Source organism: Diadema antillarum, unplaced genomic scaffold (assembly GCF_040938485.1).
Source record: "Diadema antillarum isolate AM-2024a unplaced genomic scaffold, OU_Dant_1.0 scf00000192, whole genome shotgun sequence".
In the NCBI taxonomy this organism is placed as follows: Eukaryota; Metazoa; Echinodermata; class Echinoidea; order Diadematoida; family Diadematidae; genus Diadema; species Diadema antillarum.
Genome location: NW_027271081.1, coordinates 2,693,474 through 2,712,971, shown reverse-complemented (window position 1 = coordinate 2,712,971; position 19,498 = coordinate 2,693,474). Strand labels below are relative to the sequence as shown.

The following is a 19,498-nucleotide window of genomic DNA, read 5'->3' as shown; positions in this document are numbered from 1 at the left end:
TAGAAAATAGTAAAGCCCTCTCTCGTTACCTTTCTCAGAATTACCGGACAAGAAACACATATTACTTTCATTTTGACAATCCTCGAAAAAATAGTAAGATATCAAATAGTAAGGACCTCCCTCATCGCCTTGCTCAAAAAACCCGGACGAGAAACTACTTTCTTTTTTTACTTGGCCTTAAGGGTACATGTACTTTGTAGTAATTATTCCCCCCTGCTTTCTTTAAGCTGTTAGTCAAGTGCTCTTTCATTATGCTAGAAAAGTAAAAGCATGTTGAATTTTCTTTATATTGTTGTCCACTTAAGATGTCATAAACTCAAGTAGTCTCCTTATCCAGTTGTTCCAACATCAAATCTTCTAAAATTCATAACTTTTGCATCAATTGTCTGATTCTCCTCAAACTTTCACTGATGTGTTCTACTAATGCTGCCGCTTTCACTTTGTAATCGACATTGCTCTTTGGGCTTTGGTTTCCTTTATATAGCACATCTCCACTGAGAACTTGATGAAACAGAGATGGAGTGCAACATATTACCTGCATCATGATTGATGCAGACCCCAAGCCAGGAGAGCAGTCTATTAATGGTGGTGGTGGTGGGGGAGGGGGGGGGGGGGGGGGGGGTGAAACAGCAGGAAAATGCAAAAAATGAATGATTCACGCTTCAGATGATTGCTCCATAATCAAAAAACACAACACTAACCATCTTGTATGCAAGTATGTCAGTTTTTGACACAAAGTTTAAACTCGATTTAATTTCATTCAATGTAAAGGCTAGCTTTTTTAAAGAAACAGAATGATAGAAATCCAATCAAAATAAAACATTACATGAGAAAGTTAGAGAACTTTACTTTGGCATGTTTTCATATTTACTGTGAGTGATGTCAGTTTGCACATTAGCTAGGGTGATGATATTATTGCCCCTACAATTATAATCTACTCAGAAAACCTTGCTAAGTTTCCTTTTTTTTTTAATGAAAACAAAAACAAAAAACTTCACAAATTGTCACATGTGGTGCATCATCACATTACCGGTAGAATGTCAGAGATCATAAAAGGACGAATATGCACATACATGTACATTGTAAAGCCTACTTCAGCAATAACCTTTCAGCTTTCTAACTTTCAATTTTTTAAAAATATTACTATATCTACAATCTATTTGTATTTCCTTGCCAAATCCACATCCTACTACAAAACTCCTTCAAATAGCAGATCTGGCATTAGTTCTTTGATCGTAAAAATATTCATCATATTCTAGTTGCTAATGTCACATTTTCTGAATGTTATCAGCCTGACAAAATTTCCTGATGCCTCAGATATTTTGTGTTTTAATTGCGTGGTGTGAACTCAACATCAGTCTGTAAAACATGCTTTACACCAAGTCATGTTTTCACATATTATATGTGAGAAACAAATCAATAAAACGTTCAGATATGCCCAAAAAAAAATCTTCATTCATTACAGACAATTAAAGAATTAAATTTCACTATTGACAATCCTTTGCTTCTAGTATCGTTCTACCTTCAGGGGAAAGCAACAGCAAACCTGATTGAAAAAACATTGAAAAATATCTCTCTATGCATTTTTCATGACATTCTTCTGATATATCTACCACTGAATAAAGTGCGTTCCAAAGAACAAAGACATACTGTAACAAAAAACTCCAAGAGTTAATCTCCCTGAATGGTTGTAAGAGAAGATTTATTCCTTTTAAACTACCTACATGTATAATGTCAGGGCAAATAGGTCAACAAATAAAAAAAAATAAAAACATTCAGAAAGTGCATTATCAGGATTAGGTTTTGTAAGAGTAGACTTGAGGAAGGAAAAAAAAAAAACAGACTGACAGAGAGAAAAGAAATATAATCAGTGTACAGCATACATACATGTAGCCTGGCGTTCTACAACAAGTATTCCGACAGACACCACATACCAATCATTCCTCAAATCCTTATCCCTTTTTGATACCACGCGTCACCCTTGAACCGTGTGTGTTTCGGGGACTAGTTCCTTGAACTCAGCCGATGCAGTCTATAGTGGATGCAACGGTTGTCACATGCACTCAAAGCAGTCGGCAATGAAACAACATGTATGTCACAGAAAAAAAAAATACCCTTCGAAGAAAAAATATATCATGCAAAACTTCACAAGGCACAAAGTCCATATTTTCTGTCCATTTTCTTAGTGGACGTAAACATCAATACAGATGTGTTTTAAATGTCTATCAACTAGATGATGACAGCCACCTGACAATCAATTGACCATCAATTTTGACCGGTCACTCCATTCTGTATCACCTGAAAATAACATTTGGGGATAACAGTCTTGTCGTGGTCTCCCATTCCCCCAATGCAATGACGGAACAGTTCCACAATTTGTTGCATACCTTTAAAAACAATGTAAGCAAGTCCCAGGTTTAAATTAATGCTATTAATACAGCTGCTTTAGGGGGAATGAAACCCAAATATCACAATCTGTAGATTGAGTCGATGTGGCAATATCAGTAGAACACATCAGTGAACTGGAGAAAATTTGACAATCCAATGTTCAAATGTTACAGATTTAATACAGTTCTGCTACTACCTTCGCTGGATGAGAAGACTACAATCAGTTTGTGACATCAGTGTACAACAATAACATTGATTATAAAACAACACAATTCCATAAAATTTCATTTTCTATGAAAAGTACACATTCCCTCAACTTGTCGCTGACATACAGTATACACTAATATGTTCAGTATGTAAGGGAAATATTATTCCAATTTCTGAAGGAGGTATTAAAGTAAGGCACTCTTCCATTACACCAGAAAAGTGAAAATATGTTGAACATTCTGTATATTTTCTTCACATTGTTTTCCATATTATGATGCCACAAGTGTTCAAGTCTTCTCTGGTAGCTATGGTGGCATCAAAACTTTAGACTATCATTAACTTCTGAATGGGTTGTCTGATCTTCTCAACCTTCACAGATGTATTCTACTGGCATTGCCACATTTTAAATACTGGTACTCTGTCCATATTTGGGTTTCATTCTCTCTTTCAAAAAAAAAAGTAGTATAAAATCAATTCGATGACATTTCAGGTGACTGGTGCTGTGTATGATTTTGTTATGAACAAATATTTTAGTGGTGGCAGTCACTTTAAGATAAATGGGGATGGAGAAGGAGAGACAGAGAGAGACAGATGGGATGTATGTTGTATATTGGTAGCTTGGTACATACAGTAGATTGTTGAACAGATAGAGAGAGATATCTCTGAAATAATGTATAGCATTACACAGGCGAGATGGAGGAATAGATAGCTGACTGGGAGATGGGTGAATGTACACTGTAATCTTAGCATAGATCTCTCATTCAATGCTCTGTTATTTTTCCTGTTAACACTGAAAGAGTACTTTTCCCGACTGCAAATGGTATGAAGTAGGTTGCCTACATGCATAAAGTGCACACAGGGAACAAGCATGCAAGTGGATTTGGAGATATTTCCATTTTTTCGCTTCTACACCCTAGTCCTCCATACCCCCTCTCCCTCAAATCCCATCCACTCACTAAAAATCTGATACTGCACCTGATATCCCCCTATACCCCTACCCTCCCCCTCCCCCTACCTCCCCGCTAAACCAAGCAGCCACAAGAGCGTGCAATCATATTTCATACATCCATACTCATGTCGTTTGGGGGGCAATCGCAGAAATGTGCCTCTCTATTTCTTCCTGCAACCCACATTAGATGCAAACACGTTCATACTTTATGTCTAGTGGTTCAGGGCAGTGATATCCTGGACTGGCTACAAATGCACACTACACTACAGTAATGTCGCACTGTAGGGTGTCTGGACACTCTATTGCATTGATGAAAGTCGAAATCATGACGAAAGTCCATGGTTAATCAATTTTGCCCAAAACAAGCACTTTCATAGATGCCATTGAATGCTTAGAAACAAGATTGACTTTCAGGTATGAATTTTCTTCATTTTGTCTACCATCTGTACAAACGAAACGCTTTCATTTAAGATTGACTCTGTTTAATCTTTAAAAAAATTACACAAAAGGAGGTCAAATTTACATTTCAACTGATGATTTTCTTTTCAAAAACAAGAATAAACATTTATGTAGTGTTTAGTGCCTTTCATTGCAACTCTGCAGAACACTCAGTGATTTCATCGCACACTAAATGTATAATTTCAGCTCTACGGACATATGTAGGCTACAAGGTGGACTAGAGTGACAGACAGACAGAACGACAAAATTCTGGCATGAAGGCCACACTTAAAATTACAGATTGCCAAGCTCTTTGGATACAGACATGAAACACGCTAGACACATATAATTCTGCGCCTGCGATGCGATGCGAAGACAGGCATTAGGCATGTCATACAAAATACATCTATCGATACTCGGATACTGTCCACATCTCAGAAATGGCATAAGTGTCTGAGTACATGTGTGTGTGTGTGTATGTATGTATGTAAAAGAAAAAAACATGTAGTACTGAGGGGCGACGCTTCGTGGATTCTTTTTTCGCACCCTGAACAGAGCATCGCGGGGAAGGAATAACAGCTGTACCATTGCACACATGCCTTCGCCACAAATAGAACAACTTTGATGTATTATAGCAGGCAAACTTTGCAATGTGCAATGGTATGTGCCACCATTAAGACTGTCTGCCCCGCACTCAAAAGGTTGCTTAACCTACAACAGATCAGAACTCTTGAAGTCGGCTGTCCCTGCCTGAAACAAGCTAAGTGAAATATTCAATGTAAAATACCACTTACGTGTACAATTACAATATATGTATTCATCAAATATATAACAGGAAACTTTGAAGTGAGAATTATGGATAATTTAGACTCTATATTCCATCTCTTATGCCTCCCTCCCCCCCCCCAAAAAAAAAAAGAAATATGTATAAATATATATATATATATATATAAAATACCAGTATACAACTTTATGATTTCAATATTCTGCAGCTGCAAATTGGAATTAAAATGGGACAAAGTGCGAAAGTCTTGATTGAGCTGGAAAAATATACATCTCTCTATAGAAGAAAAGAGACACAGCTCAGAAAAGTTATTGAGTTGACAGTGAAGGGATTCTGCAAACTACATACAGTAGGACATTTAAAAACACTCAATTCTAAAAAAAAACTTAGAAAAAAAAGACTACCAATAGATATATTCAGCATTGAATGTTTGCTTGCACAGGCAACATGATAATTGTTTATGAAATCCTTGATGAGCAGAGATTGGGCAAAATCCTTCAAACAGATCTCTGATAAAGATACTGAACGTGTGGTTGATTCTCATCACTTACAGTTGTAAGTTTCAATTTACTGGAACAATTTTAGTTTATTTGTTTTTCTTTCTTCCTTTTTATATGGTTGTTTGTTTGTTTGGTTGGTTGGTTGGTTGTTTGTTTGTTTGTTTTGTTTTACTTGGGGGCATTTTTATATAATGAAAGTAAAACAAACAATTACGGGTTTGTGGTAAAGTGGTGGGGGGGGTTGGGGTTGGTCATTCCATGATTACAGACTTGCCCATATCTTCACTGCGTAATATGTAATGTAGGCTAACATTACATTGTACAAGTTGAACATCACATCACTCATGTAGAAACTGCTAATATACAATAGTGGAATATACACGCAGGTCATAAGTCCAGACCATTGATTATGCCATACATGTACTTTGGAGCATTACTGTGGAGGTCGAAACAGACGGAAGCATGAGTACAGAAAACACACATACACACAAACACATGTGGATACACACAATAACAAAAAAAAAATCAAGTGGCAACATCCTTCCTCACAGACTAAAAGGACAAAAACATCCAAATCTTCACACTTTGTCATACGGGAATGTGCAGTACGTGACGGTGTGTACTGTATACGCACATTCACACAGCTGCATGTACCTTGGACACACACTCACGCATCTACCATGATGTACATTGGTACTTTGAGTGTGATTCCACAACAAGTTGGCTTGGGGAGTAAATGACTATAGGCTGTCAGCATGACAGAGAAAATTAGCAAAATATGAGCAAAGTTTGAAAAGAAAATTTACGGGAATAGTGAAGCTTCCTCTGTTTTCATGAATCAATGGCAACACTCCAAACTAGACACACTTGATTTATGCGAGGTGATGAAGTTCTCACCTCGTGAATCTTCCACTGAATTGTACACAAATCTTCACAATAAAATTTTCTTCATATGTTTGATATGAACTGATATGAATATTGAAGGTATGTATTCTTCTCATCAGCCGGTCTTATTGCACCCAGTAGCATTACAATATACTTTCAGGAGGTGTTTCAAGAGGTTGCAGTTCCTCAATTACTGGCCAAAAATATGATTTTCAAACATAATTGTGCACTATACAAATGATATCATTATTTATTCCAACTTACACTGTATGTGATAAAAGTATGGGTACCTTTAGAATTACTAGACTATCACAAGCATCTTGCAGCTGCTAAATTCATAACTGATCTTTAAACTGGCAACACATTTTGGAGAATTTACATAAACATTTCTGTCTAAAATTGCAGACTGTGTTTGTTTGTTTGTTTTCTGATTTTGAGCAGATATTTTGACTTTATCTCGTGTCATCCAATATATGTTTTCAATACAAAAATATCTAAGCAGTAAAATTCAGAGTGCCAATTTAATCACTGAATGATAGTACTCAGTAATTTCTTTGCAACACAGAATTTATCATATCACAGACTTGATGAGAGAATACAGCACAGATGACATGGGAGAATCCCTTCATGTTCCTTTCATCATTAGCATCAAGTAAGTGGGGTAGGGAAGTTGATCAGAAGTGTACTTCAAGACACATTGTAATGCACTCACAGAGGATGCAGGCATCAACTTTCCATTCATGTTCAAAATGTCTTTTTTAAAAAGGTCAATGACAGTGTAATAATTGCTTGATGTTTAAATCAAAAGATGAACACCCTGGCATCCTTATATCCACCTGCAATGTACAATCATTTCTACTCTACAGACAAAAGAACAGGATGTACTTGAAATGTCTCCTTGTTTATTGAAGCAAAAGCTAGTTTTGAATCGCATTGTGCCAAGTTGCAATATGCAATTATGATCGCTGACGAACTCTTACAAGACATTATGTGGCGATTGTGAGTGTGTCATCTGTATGCGTGTGTGTATGTGTGTGTGTGAGTAAAAGTCTCTGGCCTACATTATGTTCTAACTAGGCCAGCTATTACTCCATATTTTTTTTTTCTCCATGTAATCATACCTGCCCAATTAAGCACAAAGGCCGCAGGAATGAAAACAGACAGAAGAGAAAGGGAGTTATGACAGAGAAAGAGAGAGAGGTGGAGCGATGAACGCAAATTCTTATCATGTATTCACGTATGAGCACCTGCATGTCGTTAAAACGTAGGAGGACTCGTCGCGGTGTCCGAAGGCGGTGTCATGTGACACTTTTTTTTCTCTCTCTCTCTCTCTCTCTTCTTCTGACGGCGTGACGTAAATTGATTTTTATCAAATCGTGAAATATTGAATGGATTGGCTTACCGCGCACCAAGGGTGACGCTCAACCGAAGGCGGGAAAAAACACGGCCGTGGACCGTACGGATTGGACGGCCCTGGAATACACATGTTGCCAGCAATGACACTAAGGGTATTGTACGGCTAACATTTTTTTTTTTCTCTCTCCCTCTCTCGGCATAGGATTACCACCGCTCCACCTCTATGTGAAATTCTCACTGCCATGATTGCAAGGTGAGAAAAAAACAACCAGTAACCATTTCACAGTAAAGTGGAAGGTACACCGTAGAAAGGGTAGGAGAGAATGTGGTTCAGCAAGCACTGTATGTACCATCAAGCTTTACAGCATGGCATTGCCTACATTACGCTATTCTAAGCTCTTGAAAGAAGGTTGTATGATTTACATTGTATGAAAAGTGGAAAATATGTGATTTTCTCATGAAAAGATGCTGCAAAACAGTGTGCACATAGAGAAAGTTATCAGTCTTATATCAGTGGGGTTTTTTATTTGGATAGCATGGAAAACTATCAGAAAGAAAGTTACTGTTCTTTCCAACCCTAACATGGATTGTATTGATGGTTGAACAATTCATACTACAGTGTGGTATTCCTACCTCTTGTTACATACCATTGAAGGATGATAGCTATAGTTTTTCTTTTTTTTTCTTTCTTTCTTTTTTGTTATGCAGCAAGTGTGATTGCAAGACTGTGCTCTTACATCTCTCAGCAAATTTCACAGCGAACACTCAGATGAACTTGATGACAGCGAAGGGATTTTTATCACCGTGGGAGCAGAAAACTTGCGAAAGTGATGGAGCTCCATCGCGCCGCGCTCCAACAGGCAAAGGCACGGCAAAGGATGCAGAGGAGAGAGGAGAGGTGAGGTGTGCCATCCTCCCAGGTGAACACTTCCTGCCTCCCATCGTCGTGACGACGCACGCATCGCTGCATCACACAAAAAGAGCGATGCCGGTGCACCAGAAAGAGACAGGATGCAAGATGCAACAAGTCGCTGAAAGCCGGATGTACATGTAGGCACCCAACGAACTCGTGGGTGTGGAAGATTGACTGCGTATCTGAGTGATGCTCAAGAAATACACTTTGTAGATAGAGTGCCTTTTTTCACATACAGTGCATGCACTCTAACAATAACCACCTCTTCACTTTTTGCCTTTATTTATGCTGAGCACTGCTGATACTTTTGATTTCGATGTTTTACTACTTCCTGTCTTCCCCCCCTCCCCCCCCCCCAAAAAAAAAAAAAAAAAAAAAGGACAAGCATCAAAATCAAAATCGAAACATATATCTCAATAACATAACACATTCAGATCGAGTGATGGGTTTTAATTTGTCTTTATGGGATACATTGTGCACATTAAAGATAGGGAAATTCCCACAAGGAATACTCTGGTTTTCATCTTAACTCTCAATAAAAGATAAAATGCTCTCACATTAAACCAGAGACCCCAACACTTTTGATGTGTTATTTTACATTTTGCACGTACACACGAGGAACACTGCGGTTAAAGGAAGAATTTCTAGCAAATTAATCAAGATTCAAAGTGAAAAACTCAGTAAATGTTTGAAGGAAAGTCTAACAATGCCAATAAAAGTTACAAAATGTATCATGCTGTATGAATTCTGTCCATTCTCCACATAATGACTGCTTCCTCCCTCTGGATGGAAATTCTACCACAATTTGTTTGGATCTGCAGTCAAATTAGCGTCATACATTTCAATCAGTACTGTAAAAGTGGAAATTTTCGCACATTTTGCGCAACCAGACTCTAGCGTGAAAATAAAAGCATGCGAATATTAAGTATTTTTGCTTGCCACTATGTTCCAGTAGTTGGTGTCTTGATTACGCAGAATCAAAAACACGTGAAACTCTTCTAACTCCGCCGAGCGTGAAAAATTAGTCACGCTTAAATATCCACTTTTACACTATCACAAAATTAGACACTGTACTGTATACAAACATTCCCTTCTGAGGAAAATGAGAGAATACAAAAAGTGTATAAAGTTAGTGTACCACCTCCAGAAGGCATAGAAATTACATCTCTGTCAGTATTGGTTAATATAGGGAATATGCACTTCTTGCCCCTCCACCCACCCCCCCCCCCCCCCTTTAACCCATTGAGGACGAGTCCCGAGTATACTCGGGCAGGTGTCTATGGGAAATGTGTGTTGTAGCAAAATCAGTTCGTCCTCAACAGTTTTTTTTTAAAGATGCATCAAATTGACCAAAATTCACGAAAAAACCAACAACTATAAAATGAACTAGTTTTTCTTTAAAAAAAAATAAGAACTATAAAATGGACAGTCTATTTTTTCTCACCTTTCAGCATTAGATATCAATTCCCTGTTTGAGGAGACTTCCACTTTAAAACTGCAATTAAAACTACTCTCAGTCTCCCACAGCATCTCTCTCTCTCTCTCTCTCTCTTTCTCTCCCTCTATCTCATATTCCCTCCCCTGTGCCTCCCTTTCATAGCATAGTTTGTCAATAAAATGCATCATATAATTTTCTTCAGTGAGGTACAATGCTCATCCCACAAATAATTAAAATCTGTATGTTACAGTACAATGTGCCAGTGATACACTCGTTAAAGATTATAATACCCAATGTCAAGCACTGGGCTAAAATGTACTTTCATTATAAGACAATCCATCATGGTGAACAGTTACATGTACAGTGTACAATGTATAATGAGGAAACTGTGATTTATTAATACTGTAATTGCAAAGTCATAAATTTTCATCGATGATCAAGACAAGAGCAGTATTGGAAGCGGAAGTCATCGCAATAATTTTTCCATGTGCTGAATACACTGTAAAAACATGTCATCGGTGTTAGATTTAACACCATGGGTGTTAAATCTAACACCGATCAAACTTCAATAGAGGACCACACCCACAGGTGTAGAAAATGCACTGTGATGGTGTTGAAAAGTGTTCACCTGACACTTCGTGGTGTTAATTTGACACTGTACCTGGTGTTATTTTGACATTGTACTGGTGTTAATTCAAAAATGACACCACATGGTGTTGATTTGATATTTGTTGGTGTTAATATCAATGGTTTAACACCCGTCCAGCTTCAATAAGAGACCACACCAGCTGGTGTTACTGTGGTGTAAATTTATTTTCACATTTTTTCAAAAATCTAGTATTTTAATGTAAAATTCTTGATCATCTTGTTTAAATCAAAAACAACAAGAGGTGCAGTTACTAAGAAACTCTTCAAAAAACAGTTCTATATTTGGAAATGACACCCAGAGGTGTTAATTTAACACCATAAATGAGCACCAAAAATTTAACACCAGCTCGGTGTTCACTATTTAACACCGGACTTTTTGCAGTGTAATAATGCTATACAAAATAGCAGTCATCATCCTCATCACCAGGAGTATGACATGTACTATTAAATATGACTCTCCATTACTACTTTGTGTTATAAATCAATTGCATGGTCATGATCACCATTATAGTTTCACTCTGTCATCGCTGGCATTTTCATCACTATTGTTATCCCCATTATGCAGCCTATAACATCACTAATTTAATACATTACAGTATCGTCAAGCTATTATAAATGATTCATTCATGATTACATTAATATTGGCCTCCTTCGAGAGAAACCTGACATATTATCTTCATCTTTCTCTCCTCATTCTGCACAGCTTTTCTTTTTTTTCTCTTTCTCTTTTTGCCGCAGCACAGAATTCGAGGAAATTTATTTCAATGCTAGCATAACATTGATGAGCACCCTTCGGTAGGGAATGACGGCACGGGGATGACAGGCAGAATACGATGGAGCAACGTCAGCCGCAGAGTGAGAGCAAGAGAAAGAGAGAGGGAATATTTTCTTAACCAAGGAGCTTTGCACGTTTCTCAACTTGTGGAGCAAACGCTGCACTCGAGCACCCCCCTCGCGCCGGCCGCGAAAAAAAGGCAGCCCCTGATCCCTTTCTTGATTATGAATTCACGGAGCGAGCAGGACGCAAACACGTCCAAAACGCCGACACGACGTACTCCTCCGGCACCTGCTAATGCATTCGGAGGTACTCGAACGCTGGCACCACACAGCCATCCCGCCGTTGCTCTCAGCAACAAGGCGTTGAGCTCTGCAGAAATGTGAAAGCTCTAGTATTGAGCACTGGGTGCACTTGAATAAATAATGAACATTACATTACCTAGCTCATCACCTTGAACACACTGTAACTTTTGGAGGCTGACTACAATGTATGTACGCATGCTCCTCAATCTTTCAGGTATATAGACAAACTAAAATCAGTACCAACTTTCCTTTGAAGTTAAATCATATCATCATCTAACATATTATCAAAAACAAGTTTCCATTTGACTTTGGGTGATTCCTTCAGTATTGAAAAAAATTTATAACTGATTTGATATGTAAAAGATAGAGGGTCTTTATCAGGAGAAAAGAAGAGAGAGACAAAAAAAAAAGAAAAAAAAACATGTGATCAGGAAATCCTGAATAAATATCAAAAGGAAGTTTTATCAAACAAGCATGTTTCCTCTTTGGCTGTGCTACAAGTAACCCTGGATAGCTGCCCCAAGACTCATTCTTCCAGACAGTTAAATAATAACAAGTACCCCCATAGGACAATTTTGGCAACAAATGTAGGCATGATACAGTATCTAACTGATGAGTTATAACAATGAGACTAAACCTACTGTATGTCAGGACACTGGGTACATCTTTGCATTCACTCTTTCTTTCTGTATCACTACTTCAGCAAAAATTAGCTATTTAGATGTCAAGGAAAATGTGAAATGGTATGTTAATTATCTCTGGACTCCTGTCTCAAAATCTGATCACTGCACTGTACAATAAAACCACACCCCTTGGGTGTGAAAGGGTTACATTGAATACACTGTTCATCTGGTCATGCATGTTCTTGTAATATTTTTTGTTTACTCTACCTAGATACACTGTCATTTTCACAGGGCTGTTTTCACAGCCGAGATGCATGGCTATTCCATGAGGCACAGGATACAGCCAGGGAGGTGAGTCTCACCTCCCTGACACAACTTGGTTATGGCATGATACATTGTATGTCCAATGTACACCTTTCACAAAAACACATTATTTCATGCATCAAGACATTTCTTTACCTCGAAGGCTCGAAAGCAAGAAGCCATATGAAATGCAAGTGCAGGCTTTTTATAACATCTACAGTGCCACTGTAGACAGACTGCGACTGAAACCATGTATGCTCAAATACTGAAAGATTATCATCTACAAATTTGTATTGAAACCCACAGCATACAAGCATACACTGTATACATATTTCTAACTTTGGTCAACAGCAAAACCGAACTATGAAAACTTACATGACACACAAAAAAATATATTTGTCTCGACAGCAAATACAGCTGTCTGTTTCAAACCTTTGACAGTGATTAAATTGTATTTACTCATAGCAAATCTTTTTAAATTACCATTTATTAGCAGCAGACCAGGATGAATTATAAGATGCTCTTTTAATGGAGATTTCTTAGGGACTTAATCCCAATTTCACCATGATACTCATGGCAAACCATCCTCATGTCACCACATCCTCTATGAGAAAGCTGGTCTTAGACCCCGTTTTACAGTGCGGGGCTGGGCCAAGCCGCGGCCGAGCCGCGGCCGAGCCCAGCCTCAATTGTAGGGCCGAGCTGAGTCCCGCAATTTTGTCCGTTTACACTGCCAGGCTCAGCCGCGCTTTCAATTCAAACCTTTCAATATTTTGTCGTAGTGGCGCTCTGCTTGTAAACAAACGCGATTTGGTATAGTCTGGTTTTCAGACCCTTTGCCAACTGGATTCCGTGACGACAAAGTCGCCATTCGGGCAAAGGCCTTTGCAGAAGGAAAAATCATTTGCAGGACAAAACCAACTTAAAGTACTATACTAGTTTTCGACGCTGAGGGGGTTAATATCCTGAATAACGAAATAGTATGGGCAGAAGGTTTGGAAGCCAGACTAAAATTGGCCGCGCATTTGGCCCAGTTTGCGTTTACACCGAGAAAAGGCTGGGCTCGGCTGCGGCTCAGCAGCGGCCGAGACCACCTCCAGAGCGTGGCCAAATGCCCGGCCAATTTTGGCCCCACATTTGGCCTTTTGCATGTGTACACTGAAATGAAGGCGGGCTCAGCCGTGGCCAAGCCGCGGCCGAGCCTCGCACTGTAAACGGGGTCTTACAGGCATTTCACACACAATACAAATTGACAAGCCAGAAAACCTTCTTGCAAAGGGTCTATTGGAATGCCATTTTGCACATCATGCATGCATTTTGTAAACGACATTAAAGCATCAGTAAACATTGTGTAGGTAGTCATGTGACAAAGATGGATTCCTTCACTGACCAATAAGATGCCACCAATCATGTCATGCACTGACAATCATTCTGCCAGAACTTTCCTTCCATTTTGACCTCTTGACTAAGATTTTTCTATAGTACATAGCACAAATATATGTACCTCCATATGTTTGTGTCATGGCTTCCCTTCCTGTGTATGTAACCTTGTGCCTTACTTACACTTTCTATTCCTAGCATATAAACTGGAATAATGTAGCTCCAGTCTACAAGCAGCTGATAGATTAACTATACAAATCTTTGCCATCTACGCCCTACATTGTATATACCCCGCCATAACAATTCTGACTACAAGTGTAGCAAATACTGTGAAAATGAGAATTTTTGCGTGAATATTTTTTTTTCCGTCGCGTAAAATGAACTTAAACTTTTTAATTCTGCTGAATCACGCTATAAAATTACAAGAAAAAATATCAACAGGTGTGCTTTTATTCTTGCGCTAGTTTCATGCTGCATGATATGCACAAACATTTGAGTTATCAATAGTCATCTGAATTAAAACCCATGTTATATGATGAAGATGCACAGTTGAAAGTTTCAGCAATTGAAATCAAAGTTGAACTAAAAGTTAAAATTCTATTCAAAATATACTTAAACATTCTATCTATTCCAATGAATACTTATAAATCACTATTTGATGAAAAACAGTGTCTTAAAAAAGAGTGAAGCAAATAAGAACCTCCATGGAACGAAATATGTTCTTCTTCTTCTTCTTCCGATGAGTACATCCCTCTGATAAGAGTATTGTCGTACTGTTGTCAGTAGATGGTCGCTCATTTTTACTGATCAAATTCATCCTGTTAACATCTGGGGAACAGCTCTCGGGCTAGATACACTGATTTTATTAGCCTTCAGCAAAACTGAACTTTATATTTAATACTAATATTACTAGTATTAGTAAACAAGGACATGGTAAAAGTTTTGCAACCATTTATTTTAATAGCCACAAAACTAGCCCGAATTCCACATTTGTAGCATATCATCGCTTGTAACAAAAGCATTTTTCGCCTAGTCGGTGGAGGTGATATGTGGCAGAAATGCCAATAAGATCTGTCAAGATCACTAGAATGGCTACGGAAAATATAGACTATATTGCTGCATAAATATCCGTCTGTACAGTTCCTAAATCGCTCGATCTGTCCCATGCAGTGTGCAGTGACCGCACTTGGACGTGATTACTTCTCTTCCTGACGACAATCCTATTGTCAGAAAGACCATATTAAGATCAGAATTTCGCCTACAAAAATCCTTTAGAAAACGCGAAAGAAAGGGAATATATATGGCTAAAAGGCGAATATTCTCGCGAGTGATGGGCGGAACTCGCTGAAACGGAGTCTCAACACAACCACATCGACGCGAATCAACTACACCAATCACGGGGGCCTGGCGGCATGGATACCGGTGGAAACTCGGCAGACTGCGGGAGCTCTTACCTTTAACGTCATCCGCTGGAAAATCCGATCGAAACTCCGCCTGTTCCTCCTTCCCCCCGACGACAAAGTAAATCACCTTAGTGGTCATGATGGCCCTCTAAGGCCAAGGGTTATCCTTGTCCACGAATCTCCACTTAAAAATCCACAAATAAGTCGCAGAAATCGAATTGAAAAGTAACGTCGGATACTTTTCTTTGGCAAAATCCAAGATATTACTTCATCACCTGTAGCGTAGAGCCCCACACACCGAATACTATATTCCCATACACTCGACTCGCGGCCCAAGCTGTTCTGTTGTGATAGTAGTACTTGCTTGGTAGTACCGCAGATGCAAAACATATGGGTCAGATTCGTCCATTAGCGCAGTAGGGGTGTGGTAAGTTTGCTAATTTGCGGTTTGTTGTGGAACGATTCGATTGAGTGTTCCGACAGCGTTCCTAAAATCTATTTACGTTGGACTTTCGTCCAAACATTGAAAGTTTCTCACTGTGATGTGGTAGGCTAATTATTCAAAGCGAACACTAGGCCCTTCATAGCAAGGGTTGGTCGCTTTTACTTTGTTCTAAATTCATTCAACTTTCGATCATTAAAATTAATGAATTTTTGCATGGAGTTGTTTTTGTTGCTCTATTGTTTGTCACCCGAAAAGAAATGAAATAGCCTGACAGACAAACAGATAAAAGATAGATAGATCGCTGAGACAGATTAATGTATAAAACCAACTATAGATAGAAGGATAATTATATTTATATCCCATTATACATGTAATATGTAATAAATCGTGTATATAGACCAATCATATTGATCTGGACCTAAGGACTACTTCACATTAGGACACAGGTGGCGTAGGTGTGTGTAGTAACCCTTACCATCAATAAAATTCAGGGGAAATTGTCAGCGATGAAAAAAAAATAAAAATGAGTGTATAGTTTGCATAGAAAACAGGTCATTGAGGGAATGTAGATACTTATATTTGGGGGTTTTTGTCCCAAAAAAAAGGTTGTATTTTCTCATTAACATACAGAATTTAGTGGTATAAGATGCCTTTTGTGCTCTTGTCAATTCAATGCTTCATGGAGCCAGTATTAACGCATAATTTTTCAAAAAAGGCAATATTTGGGATGTTTTTCTTAATAATTATTATTATACTCTTTTATCAAAATTCCCCCAAACTATCATTTATCGCGCATTTCCCCTTTTTGCCGGGAAATAGCGTTATACACATTAATATCGTATATGATAATGACTATAAATTCCGTAAAATTTGGCTTAACATGGCCCAATGGATATATTATGAATATTTTGTGATAACCATAAATTAAATAGGAAAACGCAGCGAAGCATTTCTCGAACGCAAGTGGGAGTCATGCGAGGCGATAGCAGTCATTGAATATCGTGAGCGTGAATACAATTTTGATTACTATAAATGATACACAAAACAAACGCGATTTCACATTTAGTATAATCAGGAATACAATAGAATAAAAGACATCCCTTCAATCGGACGTCAAAATTCTATGTTGTGATCAATCATTTTTTTTTTTCAATTCCAAGCCTGTCTATAACATGGTATAATATCAGTTCGCGCAACATGGGTTTATGATTGATATATTATAGTATCATGCAATAATGGAATCCTGTTCGGCGATTGGTCTACATAGCATCATGTGACCAAGCATAACATTGCTATTAATGTTGAAGACAAGATGCCCGTGACGTCATATTCATGGTATAGTCATCGACAGCGTGTGAAAGTGCCATTGGAATCCGCCTAAAAACAATTTGCTGCATGCGCCCGACATTATGACACTGCACGATTATCTGTGCAACAATATTTTAAAGAACAAACAAACAACAAAATAAACAAATAGGCCCTAACAAAAATAAAAAACAAAAGGAACATTTTGATTTGATTTGATTTTATTGGTTTGATTTTATTGGTTCCTGCATTATATCATTGCTCATGCAGATACATACACATATACCATATACATTGATGGTACCATACATTATGAATGGATATACATAAACATTAATTGCTAACAAGGTAAGTTTCTTGGAAGTGAACATGACTTAATTTCAAAGGATGTGTTTGTAAAACAATGAATTACTAGTATTATGAGTCTCTGTATTAAAATTATGGATTCATCGATGACAGAAATTTCACTTCTTCGTCGGGTATAGTAAAATATGTCCCTCAGAAAAGTTATATACTTGTCACCTCGGAATCCATAACTTTGAGAGAGACTCGAAATAGCGCGTTTCAACTCTGCGGCTATGGCGTATTTTGTTTACTATAACGAATTCGTCTAACCAAGAGCACAAACAACTCTTTCCCAGTCCGTCTGTTGTTGTTTCGTTTGTTTGTTTGTCTGTCTGTCTGTCTGTCTGTCTGTCTATTCGTTTGTGTGTGTGTGTGTAATTTTTTTTTTGTATGTCCTTACTATTCAAATTCACTTTTGGTATTCAAATTTGGCAAAAACTCTTCAAGGGAGAAAGGGATTGAGAACCTCTGCTATAGAAAGGAAATATCAAGAGCCATTCAGGTACATAGAGGAAACATTCCACGGGAGAAAAATCCATGACTTTGTACATGTATTTTGAAGAGTGGACGATTCCCTTCTCATTTTGTTCCATACAGCCCATTCCTTATACGTAAACGAACAAAATGGTTAATGTAATGTCATGAGACTTACTTCCCTTGCTCGTAAACAACACTTAGCCACTTGTAACTTGGAGGTGAACTCATAAAAATCTTGTTTTATGTAATTTGTCCACGGAAGCCATAAAATAGACAGCACGACAGCGTGTCTTTTTAGGCCAGGGTCCGGCCTAATGCAGATCATCAGATTGAGGGGCCGTTTCATAGGCCCTATATGATATTGATCATAAGATTGATGCAATTAAAACAAAAAGTTACGCTCGATCTGCTCTCAAATCAGTGCTTTAAATCAAGCATGAGCATCTATATGAAACAAACTTCAGTATTGATCTTACGCTCGATTCACTTGAGTTACCCTCAATAAATCAAGCGTGAGATCAATCGAAACTCTTTATGAAACAGGTCCTTAGCTGCGATATACTCACGTAATTAAGTGAATTATTATTGTGCGAGTGTGTGTGTGTGTGTGCGTGTGTGTGTGTGTGTGTGTGTGTGTGTGTGTGTGTGTGTGTGTGTGTGTGTGTGTGTGTGTGTGTGTGTGTGTGTGTGTCTTATATTTAATGGTAAGTGAACATCGATGATGGATGATGAGGGTCGAAAGAAAAACGCAGCGCCGGTATAAAGATGCTTAAAAAACAAGAAAATGGTTAAAACCGCTCTTTTTATGAAGTGCGTTGCTCAGGCGATTTGTATTTGGCTCACTCTACTTTCCATCTCTTGGACAATATTCATGTCAATCACTTCTTCCAATCTTTCGAATCCTCATACTAGATATGCACATTATTTTCTTGTTTTTTTGTGTATTTGTTTGTTTGTTTGTTTGTTGTTCTTTCTGATCAATTTTTTTCGCATCCCAATGCAATGGATAATTACATACAATAATTATATATATTAACTTAAGATCGGAATTACTCAAACGCAGCACATAAAAGAACAGCCAGGTCATTCTTGAAGAGGATGAAGAAGAAGAAGAAAAATAAGAAGAAGAAGGAGGAGGAGGAGGAGGAGAAGAAGAAGAAGATGATGATGATGATGATGAAGGAGAAGAAGAAGAGAAGAAGAAGGAGGCGGAGGAGAAGAAGAAGAAGAAGATGATGATGATGATGATGATGATGAAGTGAAGAAGAAGGAGGAGGAGGTGGAAGAAGAAGATGAAAAAGTTGAGAAGGGAAGGAAGAAATAGAAGAAGTGTAATGTGGTAACAGTAAGTTTTGTCGTTGTTTATAGCAGTGGCAGCGTAAGTAGTACTAGTGAGTGGTATAGTACTAGTAGTAGTAGTGGTAGCAGTAGTATAGTGGTAGCAGTAGTTAGTAGTGGGAGTAGAAGTAATAGTAGTAGAAGTAGTAGGAGGAGGAGGAGGAGGAAGAGGAGTTTAGGAGTAGTTATCACTCCTAGCAGAAGCAGTGGCGGATTCAGAGGGGGCGGAAGAGGCGCGCACCCCCCTTTATTTATCGTTAAAAACAAAAGAAATAAAAAGAAAAAAATGAAAT

At 38.1% G+C, this 19,498-nt stretch overlaps 1 protein-coding gene across 2 annotated transcripts in view; it reads right to left on the bottom strand.

Annotated features, from left to right (window-relative positions):
* The window catches only part of LOC139723541 (high affinity cGMP-specific 3',5'-cyclic phosphodiesterase 9A-like), a 270,358-nt gene extending 254,783 nt beyond the window's left edge, over nucleotides 1–15,575 (bottom strand). For both annotated transcript variants that reach the window (XM_071634781.1, XM_071634782.1), the window contains exon 1: nucleotides 15,347–15,575. In XM_071634781.1, coding sequence (XP_071490882.1) covers nucleotides 15,347–15,434 — 88 coding nt within the window. In that variant the 5' untranslated portion in view covers nucleotides 15,435–15,575. The remainder of the gene's footprint in view (nucleotides 1–15,346) is intronic.
* Nucleotides 15,576–19,498: the final 3,923 nt, after the last annotated feature.